This window comes from Mus musculus, chromosome 5 (genome assembly GCF_000001635.26).
Source record: "Mus musculus strain C57BL/6J chromosome 5, GRCm38.p6 C57BL/6J".
Classification (NCBI taxonomy): Eukaryota; Metazoa; Chordata; class Mammalia; order Rodentia; family Muridae; genus Mus; species Mus musculus.
In genome coordinates, this window is record NC_000071.6 from 100774880 (window position 1) to 100788568 (window position 13689).

The 13689-nt window shown below is 44.7% G+C and overlaps 1 protein-coding gene across 10 annotated transcripts in view; it reads right to left on the reverse strand.

The window, feature by feature from the left end:
* Helq (helicase, POLQ-like) overlaps positions 1-13689 on the reverse strand; it is a 36518-nt gene that overhangs the window by 12736 nt on the left and 10093 nt on the right. For 8 of the 10 annotated variants that reach the window (XM_006534827.4, XM_006534829.2, XM_017320728.1 and 5 more), the window contains 5 exons: positions 12105-12203; positions 10403-10548; positions 8079-8318; positions 4273-4414; positions 3853-3957 (listed from right to left, as the gene is read on the reverse strand). In XM_006534827.4, the coding sequence (XP_006534890.1) occupies positions 3853-3957; positions 4273-4414; positions 8079-8318; positions 10403-10548; positions 12105-12203 (732 nt within the window). Of the gene's footprint in view, positions 1-3852; positions 3958-4272; positions 4415-8078; positions 8319-10402; positions 10549-12104; positions 12204-13689 lie in introns of those variants that run through there. The other 2 variants (XM_006534823.3, XR_001784644.2) reach the window with 2 other exon arrangements.

Genomic DNA, 13689 nt, shown 5'->3' on the forward strand with positions numbered 1-13689 from the left:
CATGGAAAACACAACCGAGGGAATCCAGTGTGCCGGCAGCAGGCAAGGAGGTGTTTGGCAGAAGGGTTTGCTAGCGATCGCTCAGCTCAGTCTCTGCCTTCTGTCTGGGCTCCACTCCACTTCCTGTCCTTACGCGTGTCCTCCCCACAGCCCGTTCGTTATTTACAACTGACAGCAGTGATCCTAATACCCTGCACTTGGTATTCAGATGTAAAACCCTCAGGATTAGAACTCACTTTTATTAGCCAATTTCCCCCAAATCAGCATGTTATATTAAAAAAGGATGGATCAATAGCTCTCTCTTACAATTCTGATGATACTTCAACAGGAATATTTAAGTAGTCATTTTATATTAAACCAATATAATGCTCCACAATAAAGTATTATGGAGTAGTCATTTTTGTATTGCTTCTCCCTTTTATTAACAATCATTCTTAATACTCAAGCTCAAAGGCACTTATAAGATATTCTTGAGCTGATGTTCAGTTTGTGGATCATTAAAGTACTCCAGCCTCCATGGGGATTTGAATGAGAAGTTCCCCATGGTCTCAGGCATTTGGTGTCTAGATGGTCGTGCTGCCTGAGTGGGGCCTCGCTGGAGAAGTACATCACTGGGTGGGCTTTGTGGCTTGTATGCCACACCCCATTCCCATTCAGAGCCTCTGCTTCTTGCTTGCAGTTTGAGATGTGAGCTCTCAGCCTCCAGCTCCAGCGGTCATGTTGGCTAGCAGCTGTATCCTGTGCTCTGCCAGATGATGGGCCCTAACCCTCTAGGAACTGTACCCAAACGAACTCTTCCTTCTGAAAGTTGTCTTGGTCATGTCAACAGTCATAGGAAGTAACTGGTGTAGTCCTCGAAGCTTCTCTCCTGACAGCGGAAGTGGCCCACGGCAGACAGCGCTGATGCCTGACCCGATCTGTCCACCTGTCTTCAAGTCATCTTCCCACTCCTCTCTGGAAAGCTTAGCCGTGATTTAAACCTAGGCCAGTTTCTGTCTATCCTTGGACCCGCCCAGAGTTAAGTTTGTTAAAAGTATTTATTGACTGATAACCGAATGCCAAACACCTTGTAAGGCACTGGGACTCAAAGGTCAACAGATAGGAATGTGAGCCCTGAGTTTTCGGGGCTCTTAAAGCAGGGGTGTTTTAGTAGCTGAACAACAGTAACAAAGCCGTGACCTCAAGCTGACCGGTGCTGTTATAGGGAAAGAAGGCAGTTCTGTAAATAACAGACTGCCTCAGAGGCATAGGGAATGTATGTAGCCTCGGCAAGCTACAATTAGGCTAGGAGCTGCAGCTGAGGGGGACCAACTAGGAGGGGGGTACACTGAGGGTGAGGCTGGCTGAGCATGGGGCTGGGTGGGGACCATTAAGATACCAGTGCACCTCACGCTAGAGAAATGAAAACGAAAAGCCAGGGTTTCTGGAATAAAGTGCGAGAGGCCAAACTGGAGAGACAGGCTGCGGCCACACTACCTGGACACCAGGGTGAGAAATTTGAGGTTAATCTTTGCCTTTTTTTTTCCCCTGGGTTTTTGGTTCTTTCAGACCAGGTTTCATGTAGCCTGGTTTGCCTCTATTTCCCACGTGCTGGGACTACAGGTATGTGCATTAATACCCTAGTTTTGGGGTTTAATTAATTAATAATAATAATTACTATTTTTTAAAGAAACAACAGTCTTACTAGGTAGCCCTAACTGCCTTGGAATCACAAAAACCTTCCAGTCTTCCAAGCGCTTGTATTAAAGGCATCATGGAACAGGCTTGGGTTGTTTTTCGTTTGTTTTTTGGTTTTTCAAAACAGTTTTTTTAAACAGAGCCCTGGCTGTCTTAGACTTGCTTTATAGACCAGGCTAGCCTTGAACTCACAGAGATCTGGCTGCCTCCACCTCCCAAACACTCGGATTAAAGGCCTGTGCCACCACCCTCTAAATGCTTGGGTTCAATTTTTATTTCAAAAGGAAACCACAGCCAAGTTTAAGTGGAAGGAGTGATTCGCTCACGTTCTGTAATTATTCTGCGTGAAGCACTCCGTGGAGGGAATATGGCAGGTTAGACAGTGGATGGAGGGAGACCACAGGAGACAGAAAGTGCAGATTCAGGCATGCAGTACAGGTCTGCAGTCAAGAGCAGTCCACTGCTCTATGCTTCTATTTCAGTATTTGTAAAACAGAAATTACATTCAGTTCAAGGACTGAAGATAAAACATCAAGTGTTTTGGCAGGGTGTCTGAGACATGGCTGTGATAAATGACCGTGAACTCCCTGAATCCCATGACGTAACTGCCACATCCTCTTCCTGGAGTTCCTTCTCTTCCTGTCCTCTTAGGTATCTAGGGATGCTCGCCTCTGTGCCCCTGGCCTCAAACTGAACAAGTCACAAGTCTTTCTTACAAAGTCTCTATGAGGACTGTTACATCTCTGATGGCTAACCATGCTCTCCTATTACCCCCAACCAATACCATATGGCTTGGGGGCAACTGTTTCCATCCAAACTGGAACTCTTCAGTTTTCTTCCTCAGCGTTGCAGGGTCCAGCCTGCTGACTGTTACCCATGTCACATTAAGCTTTTTTTCTTGCTTTCTACTCTAAATACCTAGTGTGGCTTATCTCCTTCTTCTGTATCTAATCCGTGTCTCTCCCTCAACCTCATTGCGTTTATTTTCTTCTTTAGACTTCTAGTGTGTCAGGTACACTGTAAGGATTATTACCATCCGTCTGCAAAGTACTAAAACTTGTGATATCTGTTTCAGTTATGTCTCACATTTTACTTCCATGTTCATACTAATGAGGACAAGCCATATGACAAGCTTGTAGTTTTGCAGTTAGAAAACAGCGAAATTCAAACTCTGGCTTTTACCACTTTTTGTTGTTGTTGTGACTGTACTTTGGGCACAAGGACACAATTTAACTTAAAAATAAGTCTAAAAGAGATTAATCAATAACTCTTAAAAAAAAATCTCTTTTTTTCCTTGGTGTGACAGGGTTTTTCTGTGTAGCCCTGGCTGTCCTGGAACTCAACTCTGTAGACCAGGCTGGCCTCAAGCTCAGAAATCTGCCTGCCTCTGCCTCCCAAGTGTTGGGATTAAAGGTGTGTGCCATTACCACCCTGCTCATTAGTCTTCATACTTGATCTCTAAGATTCTGTTTTCATGTTAGTAAACCCGTCAGAAGTTGAAAATATTGTAAGTGAAAATGCACCCACCACACTCAGCCTACAGAGCCTCGCCGTTTGGTAACATTCTCCTCCGTAGAGCATCAGCTCTTCATGTTTGCAGATCTGGGGCTTACTAGCCTCAGCTCTGGGCTGGTGGGATTGTACCATGCGATGGCAGGCACACCTCCCTTCTCGTGTGGGCAGAGGTGATGGGCTGTCGAATTTCTGGATCCACTGTCTCATGGCTTCCACAGTACTGTCTCCTATAAACTAACTTCAGGTGGGCATCAATTATTATCTGATTTCTTATATTTCCTCTACTGAAGAGTTAAAAAGACCCAGATTCAGAGTCTTTTAAAAAATAATTTATTTTTATTTTAAATACAGTGTTTTGCCTGCATGTGTATCTGTGTGAGGGTGTTGGATCCCTTGGAAGTGGTGTTATAGACAGTTGTGAGCTGACAGATGGCTGCTGGGAATTGAACCCAGACCTTCAAGAAGTACAGCCAGTGTACTCTTATTTGCTGAGCAATCTCTCCAGTTCCCAGATTTAGATTTTTTTAAAAATGTCAAAGATTATTCTTTTTCATATTACATTAGAAGTTACCATTTTTTTCATTTTATAATTTGCCTGAATTTTAAAAAATCTCTATTGTCTCAGGTAATACTCATCATAAGAATATCTTTAAAAAATACCTTCAGACCAATTAAAGAGAGAAACAAAGCCTGGATCCCCTTGGTGAATTCCTCGACAAGATGGCTGCAGCAGGTCTCCAGGGGTCCGCTTATGAGTTCCAGGACCTACGAAAGTTAAAGCAGTCTTAGGTCTGTGCTGTGACTCAATCTAAACAGTGTTCTACAGAAAGCCCTCGTACTTTGTAACATTTCTGGACGCCCCAAACTCCTCCAAAGCTAAAACAAAACCAAATCACAAAAACCCAAAGGAGCAAGAATTAACAGACGTTCTGTAGCATCGTTATAGAACGATGCCTGAAATATGAAAGTATCTGAGCCACTCTTCCTGAATCTTACTGAGCCAGAAGGATGTAGGGACGATGGCAGGTAGAGTTTAAGCGGTGGTTGCATGTGAGTGTGGTCCAGCCGAGGGAGCCTCACCTGCTGCTTGTCCTTCTCTTGCAGCAGAAGGATGCTCTCCCCGGCAGTGTCTATCCCAGCGCGGCCGGCCCTGCCAACCATCTGCTTGTACTGATTCCTCTTTAAGAACGTGTTAGCCACATAGGGAGCTCGTAAGATGACTCTGCAGAAGGGATAAAATTAAAGTGATCCTCTACACCGGCAACTACTTTTTAAACCCAATTCCATTTTACTGGTTTTATTAAGTGTAATGACACGTTAACTTTAAGTAAAACTGCACCTACACTGGATCTCTGATGTCCTAGGTCCTTACATATATTACCTGTAGTTCTTACAAAATGCTTAGCAATATCCTTAATTTCCTTTCTCATGAAGAAATGGCTGAAGTTCAGTAGTGGCTTCCCTTAAATAGCAAGTGAGGAAATGCCAGAGCCATCGCAGCTCAGAGGCTTGTGATTGGCTATCGCAGTGCTCTCCACAGCTTCGTGATTTGATACCCGGAACTGAGAGATTTGGCCTTGTACCACCACCTCCATGTGCTACTGTATGCTACCGATTTATAAACTGATATTATCTTTAACTATGAGGCACTGCAGATTTCAACTGGCTTTAGTCTACAAAAACATCAATTTCAATTCTGCTCAGGTATAAACAAATCCCTAGTCAGCTTTGCTCTTCAAGGGCAATTGAAGAGTCTATAATTTGCATTATCGACTTCCTTATTTATAAATCTCAATGGCCTATGTAGATTGGTGAAAGCTTGAAGAAAACAAAATGGTGGAAAAGTAAGAGAACACAGAAAAATGGCTGCATACAACAAATACAGTAAAGAATTTGGGAAAATTGTAAACAGTATCCACAAAAAATTCCAGAGGGAATCATATCCAGTGTTTTCAAGCAGACTTCTACAAGAAGTATATCAGAGTTTTTGAAAATTTAAAATGCATTTAAAATCTAAAGATGTAATGAATAAACATAACTAATAGAACTGGAAAAAGCTAGTTTGCTCTGTCCCGACACCCCATGTGTACAGTTGCCACTGTATTCATCCCACGTCCTTTTACCCCATCCCACTTTGCTAACCTTCTACTTCTGGGTCTTTAAAAGAAAACAGATTGGGGGGGCTGGTGGTACTTGGGTTTGAACCTAGAACTTTCTAGGTGTTAGGCAAGCACTCTGCACTATACTGTCTTCCAGCCCACTAAAACTTGAATTTTATATGGAAGGTAAAGTTGGAGAAAAACAGCTGATAAGCTGTAACTTCACGTCTTTATCCCAGGCTAGCCTAAGTCATAAGAGAAGAGAATGAAGCTCATGGAGAGATGGAATACAGAAATGACCAGCAACAGCTCTGAGACAAAGGATGGAGCCTCCCACCAAGTGCCACGCCCTAACAAAAGACAGTGAACTGGGACTGCAGGGATTACATGAGCAGGCTGCCTGGGCTCCAACTTGGCTTTGAAACTCATCTATTTGATGTGACATTCAACAAGCAAGCAAGCAAGCAAGCAAGCAAGCTATCTATCTATCTATCTATCTATCTATCTATCTATCTATCTATCTATCTATCTATCTATCATCTATCTATTTTTTTTTTTTTTTGAGACAGGGTTTCTCTGTGCAGCCCTGGCTGTCCTGGACCTTACTCTGCAGACCAGGCTGGGCTTGAACTCACAGATCCGCCTGTCTCTGCCTCCTGAGTGCTGGGGAAGTTCATTATTTTATAGATTTCAATTGCATAAAATATTGGTGATAAATCATGAGGGCTGACTAAATGAATGCACATTTATCAGTTAGGTGCCAGGTGTGGGAGCTGGTGACGTAGGGACAGGAGGGAAGGACACACCGACCATAGTAAGCGCCATTACTCACCATGAGGAAAATGGAAGGGTACAGGGGAAAGTGCAAAGCTGCAAGAGCGGCTGGCTCAGTGGCATGGTACCGGCCTCCAAGGCTGACAGCCTGGCTTTATCACGAGGATTCACAAGGTGGACGGAGGAAACCAACAGACTCCTGAACCCTGAAGCTCACCTCCGACCTCCACGGTCACACTGCGACATGCACGCTCCTCTACCTATATATTACATATTATATCCTTCTCTATTTCTATGAATATAGAAAGAGAGCTTTGGGAAAGCAGACAACTACAGGCCCGCACAGACACAAAGCTGCTTCCATGCTGGGAATGGTGGTGCAGGCTTCAATCCCAGCAGGTGGACCTTTGTTTTAAAGGCAGGTCTACATGGTGAGTTCCAGACCAGCCAGGGCTACACAGTGTGACCCTGTCTGTAACTAGATAAATAAATATACATAAATGTGAAGGGGGAACAGCATAGCTAACGACTATGTCACTGAGACGAAAGACTGTATATCCACCAGAAAAACATTCTATTTAATGTTCATAAACATTTTGTGAACATAAATTATTTGCTAGAGCCCCTCTCCCCCCAAGGAATAAGTTATAAAGAGAAGCCAATTATACAGTTTTCCACCGTTCGGTAATATCCGAAAAGGTGACATAGGGTCTGACCTACAAGAGTTTGTGGTGATTGGATATGCTCAGCCATGGGGAGTGGCACTATAAGGAGGTGTGGCCATGTGGGAGGAAGTCCATCACTGTGGGCTGGGCTTTGAGGTTTCCTAGAGCTCAAGCTCTGCCCAGTGTGGAAGAGTCTCCTCCTGGCTGCCTTCTGATCTAGATACAGATCCTGCCTACATGCTGCCATGCTCCCACCATGATGATAATGGACTGAACCTCTGAAACAGAAAGCCAGCCCCAGTTAAATGTTGTCCTTCATAAGAGTTGCCTTGGTCATGGTGTCTGTTCACAGAAGGAAACCCTAACTGAGACAAAGCTATTCTGTTCATGCCAGGTGGCAGTGATGCAGGCCTTGAATCCCAGCACTTGCGAGGGAGAGGCAGAGGCAGGTGAATCTCTAAGTTCCAGGCTAGCCTGGTCTACAGAATGAGTTTCAGGACAGCCAAGACTACACAAAGAAACCCTGTCACAAACACATACACACACACACACACACACACACACACACACACACACACACACACACACTCTAATGCATTCAGATGGTATATTAGTCAGGGTTTTACTGCTGTGAACAGACACCATGACCAAGGCAAGTCTTATAAAAACAACATTTAATTGGGGCTGGCTTACAGGTTCAGAGGTTCAGTCCATTATCATTAAGAAATAATGAGAGCATGGCAGCATCCAGGCAGGCATGGCACAGGCAGAGCTGAGAGTTCTATGTCTTCATCCAAAGGCTGCTAGTTGGAAGACTGACTTCCAGGCAACTAGGGTGAGAGTTTTAAGTCCACACCCACAGTGACACACCTATTCCAACCAGGTCACACCTATTCCATCAAGGTCACACCTCCAGATGGTGCCACTCTCTGGTCCAAGAATATACAAACCATCAAAGATGGCTTTAATCAGCCCATTCCCTGTGAATTAAACACAGGTCAAGCAAGGTTCTAGACACTGAACTCCACCCCTGACTGGCTTTCCAAATCAGTTCACTAACATTTCAAGGAGATCTACTAAATGATCTCTCTCAGTCTTGTCCAACCTTCCCAGAAGTAGATTCAGATCTGATACCCCAGGAGACATTATAATGCCTCTAATTCCAGTTCTAGGAAGGGGGCTGAGGCAGGACTCCCTCCAGTTGGACCCTGTCCCACAGGGAGAAGACACAGACAACCAAACACAGAAGAGAGGGAGCCAAGAGGGAGGGACCTAGTGCCAGGAAAAGTGGCTTTTCATTAAGACATTAAAGGAAACAAACCCACCAACTCAGCGGAGGAGAGCTTACCTCCGTGCAGGCAGATTGACCCCTGCTGCCAGGGTGGACGTGCAGGTCAAGAGACAGAGCACGCCTGTGGAGTAAGCCTCTTCCAGAAGCTTCCGCTCTTCGCTAGTTAAACCGCTGTGGTGATAGGCGATGCCGAAAGGGACGGTGCGCTTCAGGACAGGACACACTTTACCATTGCCGATATTCCTCAAACTTTTAATCACTTCGCATTTTTCTTTCTCTCTGTGGTTTAGATAGTCCCTAGAAAAAATGATCCATCAGCTGGGACTGGGGGGACGGCTCAGCAGTTAAGAATGCCGACTGCTTTTTCAGAGGATGGGGGATCAGTTCCCAGCACCCACATGGCACCTCACAACCAGTTTTAGGGGATCCGGTGCCTTTTAGTGATCTCTGAAGGCATCAGGCATGCACATAGTGGGTGCATGCATGCATGTCATGAATTATAGTTGGAAGTGCTTACCATTTTCTTTTAATACATCATGTTAACATCCTTTTTAGTTATATATTACTTCTATCAGTATAAGTACACAAAATGTTCTTCGTGTGTATTTTGTATGGACATGCATGTGTCTGCATCTGTGTACTGAGTAAGTGTCTGCACAGAGGCCAAAGGCCGACATCAAGTGGTTTTCTCATCTCTCACTAAACCTGGAATTCACTATTCAGCAAGACTAGCGAGCCAGTGAGCTGCAAGGGGCATCTTTGTGTCTCCCCAGTGTTGCATTTCAGGCGAGTGTCATCATGCCTGGCTTTCACACGGATGCTAGGGATCCAAACTTGGCTTCTCTGACTGAGCCTTCTTCCCAGCCCCCATAAAACGCTCTTTTAACTTTAATTCTTACTTCATTAACCATTAGAAAAACTCTCCAAGTCTTTTTGTGGATCATAGAACCTCACAAAAATAAAACTAAGGAAAAGTCCAGCTATTCATATAAACACAACACTTCAGAAACAATTTCAGAAGCTTCACGGACTTCCTGAGTTTTGTTGCTAAACTTCGTATGATATCAGGTTAGATCCGCTCTAGATATTATGATTATTTCTTCTACAATATATGTCTTTATGGAAGACGGTCTGTCTTATTTTAAGATACACATTTTCTGCTCTGAAAATGGAAATGTAACATAGAGCTAAACAATATCTAACACTGACACTAGAAAACTCAACAATATCTTAAATTATGCTAAAAAGCTTTGTGGTTTTATATGAAAGCTTAAATGGCCAATTCCCTTAATTCCGTTAGTTTTTAAATGTGTGTGTGTATGTGCTTGTGTATGCGTGTGTGTGTGTGTACATGTGTGCATGGGTGCAGGTATCTATGGAGGCCAGAGATGCTGACTCCTCTTAGAGCTCGGTGTCAGAAAGAACTCGTCAGGCCCTCAGGAAGAGCAGGAAGTGCTCACAACCAACAACCACCATCTCTCAGCCCAGCGTATTTTGCTTTTTTGTTTGTTTGTTTGAGCCAGTGTCTCATTATGTAGGCCTGGCTGTCCTGGAACTCAGATGTGGACCAGGCTGGCCTCAAACTCACAGAGATCCTCCTGCCTCTCCCTTCCAAGTGCAGGTATTAAAGGCATGAGCTCTCAGGCCTGGCTGTTTTGTTTCTCAAATAATCAAAACCATCATTGTGAAGGCAGACTATCAATCATTGAAATTCAACTCCTTGACGGTTCCCTAAACATTTTTATCATTCTACCAGCCAGTAAATTTAATCCTAATTTAGACCAGTCTATGCCAGTAGGATTGGGAGGGAGGGTGGAGAATAGCCTTATTAAAAATTCCCATCGGTAGTCTATGACTACTGAAAGCCTCAGTAAGGGCCAAACGGGTGTAAAAGTTAAAAAACCCAGTCAACAAACAGGTGCAGAGAAGAGAAAACTATCAGCAGACACTCTCCTGGTGGACACAGCAGAGCTTGAATTCAAACAACTCCCAAACCAAGACATCTCTAAAATTCGTAGGAAATTCTATCTAGTGCTCAGACAAGCTAAGAAAATAAGGGAAATATTAATGAAGAGAAGGCTGGCCTCTGTGACAGAGGCTGGTTTCCCGGTCTTGCGGGGCGCAGCCAGACATGCTGACTGGCCTAAGACGCAGCTGCAGCTTCACATCTAAGCCCCTGTGGTGGTCGCTCTCTTACAACTCTAGAACTTTCTACATTAGTGCGAATTTCAGTTAGGCTTTCTTGAAGGTCAGTGCCTTCAGAACCTATAAAAAAATATGATGCTCTGCTAGGAAGGGAATGACCAACACACAGAATGCATTATGCAGCCTGTCATTTATGACAAACCTAGAAACGATTTTGTAAACTAAGATTAACATACTTGCTTAAAAACTTGCACAACATTTCTGCTACATTTTCACAGTTCTTCTTACTGGGACAAAACACCAGGCAGGAGTAGTTAGGAATAACTTCTGTCACCAGTGCTACCAAGCGGTCGGGATCCATCTTCTTCAGGGCCTCAGAGTACTGCAAAATAAGGACCACGCGTGCAACAACGAATTGTGACTTGAAAGACATGTAAACCATCACCAGTATCTCCCCTTTGGTTTTTCTTTCTTTCTTTCTTTCTTTTTTTTTTTTTTTTTTTTTTTTTGGTTTTTCGAGACAGGGCCCCGAGTGCTGGGATCACCAGCGCTACCATCACCAGTATTAAATGCTACAGTTATCCATTACTAGAACAAGGGATGACAGCTGTACTAAACATCACATGGTTAGTTTTCTTCATAGGCTGTTCGTTGGAGATTTGGTTTGGGGGCACATTTAGTCCAAAAAGAGGATTAAATGAAAGGCTGGAGAGATGGCTCAGTGGTTAAGAGCACTGACTGCTCTTCCAAAGGTCCTGAGTTCAATTCCCAGCAACCACATGGTGGCTCACAAACATCTGTAATGGGATCCGATGCCTTCTTCTGGTGTGTCTGAAGACAGCCACAGTGTACATACATACATACAAGAAATAAATAAATCTTAAAAAAAAAAAGAGGATTAAATGATTAAGAACCAAGGAAGTGAAAACAGCTCTAGTAGTCAATAACTAGAGAGAGAGAGAGAGAGAGAGAGAGAGAGAGAGAGAGGATTGCGGGCACCAACAGTCAAAGGACTGTGTGAGGAATGACGTCGTGTCCTGTTCAGAACCGTGTTCCCTAACACTGTCACAAGTGAAACAACAGTGACTTATGACAGTTCGGAACACTGTCGGGAGGACATGCAATAGAAGAACAGTCATTGAAATCTCCTCAGTTCCTGCTAGTTACTGAAAAGCGAACTGTGGATTCAGCATTTACCTCAGGAAACCCTAAAGCTGGGACAAAACTGCTCTCCTTTACAATATCCTTCCTGCCGACTGTAAGCCATCAGCATGCAAACATGACACCTCTATAGAGCAACGTGTCACTTACAGGCTATGCATTATGATCTTGTTGCCGGGTGAATGCTATATCTACAGGATATGTCTCCAAGTTCTCACGGTTCCGAACCCGGTGCATTAACCGGCCAGGTGCAAATGATGGGCTTCCGCACAACCCAGTAGTCATCTGGACAGCAAGCACTTTTTACTAACACAAAAGGCGACCAACAGGATGTGTGCACAGTGTGGTATGTCTAACTTTAGGGTGGGATTGTACACAGTTGTGTTCTACAGTTTTTATCCAGTAGTGTAGCCAGCAGGAATAAAATACCCAGCTTCACAAAGATATGCCAGAGGAAAGAATCCGTGTGATCTGATGCTAAAACTGAACTAGGGACTAGGTGCAGCTCAGTGGTGTGTGTGTGCGTGCGCCTTGTATGGGTGTAGCTCAGTGGTGTGTGCCTCTTAGGCCCTGGCTAGATCCCTAGCAGTGCAAATTAAGCAATGAGGAAACTAGCTGTATTCAGTCAGCAGCTTGCTGTCCATGACAGATCAGGCACCCCCCCCCCCTTTTTAAACTTTCCCCAAACACAAACCAACTGGACCCACTGGAGGCTGCTGCGTGCCCAGCACACCTTAGCACAAAGGACGGGAGCCAACTGAGGGGTTTCCCTCGCACCTTATAACTCAGGAGCCGTGAAAAGGTCATGCCGTCCGCAGCCTGGCTGTCTACCTCATAGATTGTGTCATTTACTTTCAGGAATTCTTTTAATTCCACCTGGAGTTAAAAGGAAGCAGTCCATTATTAATATACACTTTGTAGTTTGAAATTCTATAAAATCTTTTAACACAGGGCAGCTACACAGAGATCACTTTTGAGTTGGATAGCACACATTCCAAAGGAAGCCAGATGCTCTCGTGTGTGTTATGAGCAGTAAGAATGAGGCTGCAGCGGTGGCTCAGTGGTTAGGTGTGCTTACTGCTCCTCCACAGAGGACACTCAGTTCTCAGCACCCAGAACAGCTTACAACCGCCTGTAGCTCTTGCTCCAGCGGGCCTGATGCCCTTTGCCGCTCTCCACAGGCACCACACACACGGCAGACACTGGGACACATCCACATAAATCAAAATTAAGTGAGTAACTAAGAATATATGTAGGAACAGGTGGTAGTGCTATTTTCTCTTCTTTCGTGTTATTTCTTAAGATCTACAACTTTCTGTGTTAGTCATTAGTTTTCATTTTAAATGCCACTTACGGACTCATGGACAGATCTTCTTTCAGAGAGAGAGAGAGCGAGAGAGCGAGAGAGCGAGAGAGAGAGAGAGAGAGAGAGAGAGTGTGTGTGTGTGCACACCTATGTATGTACAGGTGCTCAGCCTGTGTGCACATGCATGAGGTAAGAGGACACACCTCAGGGGTTACTCCTCGGGCACCGCCCGTCTTACTCTTAGGACAAGTTTCTCACTTCCCTGAAGCTTGCCCAGGAGGCCAGGCTGGACCCTGTCTTAGCACTGGGATTGTAAGATGTGAACGTGCCTGGCCTTTCTGTGTGGGTCTGAGGACTGAATGCAGGCACTCAGGCTTGCAGGGGCAGCACCTTAATAACTGGCTATCTCCGCTGCCCTCAGGTCAGGGTTTTAAAAGTGGAGTCCTGAGGGATTTTTGTTTATTTGTCTGCTTGTTTTCCCAGGAAGGGTGCTTGTCTATGTAGCCCTGGAACTCTACAGGCTGGCCTTGAATTTAAGAGATCCACCTGCTTCTGTCTGGGATTAAAGGCCTACCACCACAGCCAAGCACAGAGAGTAGATCCTTAACTTGATATCTAAAGCCAGAAAACATTTCCTGAAATTTTTTATATTTTTGTATGTAACCTTCCCTCAGCCTGAAGCAGGCTGAGCCAGATCTTGACCTTGCAGCCGCCAAGGAGATTACCTAGGCTGGAGCCTTCCTCCCTAGACCACTCTATTGTTCAGCCATAGTCGCTGTTCCTCTTCAAGATACTGCTACCTGCTGAGAGGACCCCCCGGAAACTACACCCTATCCTGTGGTCACCTGCAGATGGTTCCAGGTTCCAAGGATGAATTGACAGGAATGGGCCTCCCCACCTTTTTATAAGCGCAGTCGCTATTAAACATTTGAGCCTTGATCAGAATAGTGTCCTGGCTCCATTTCTCTCTCGTTCGCCTAGTTTCCCTTTCTTTCAGCGCCGGCCTGCCACTCAGGTGTACCCCATCCATGTGAACCGCTGGACGGCTCGCAACAT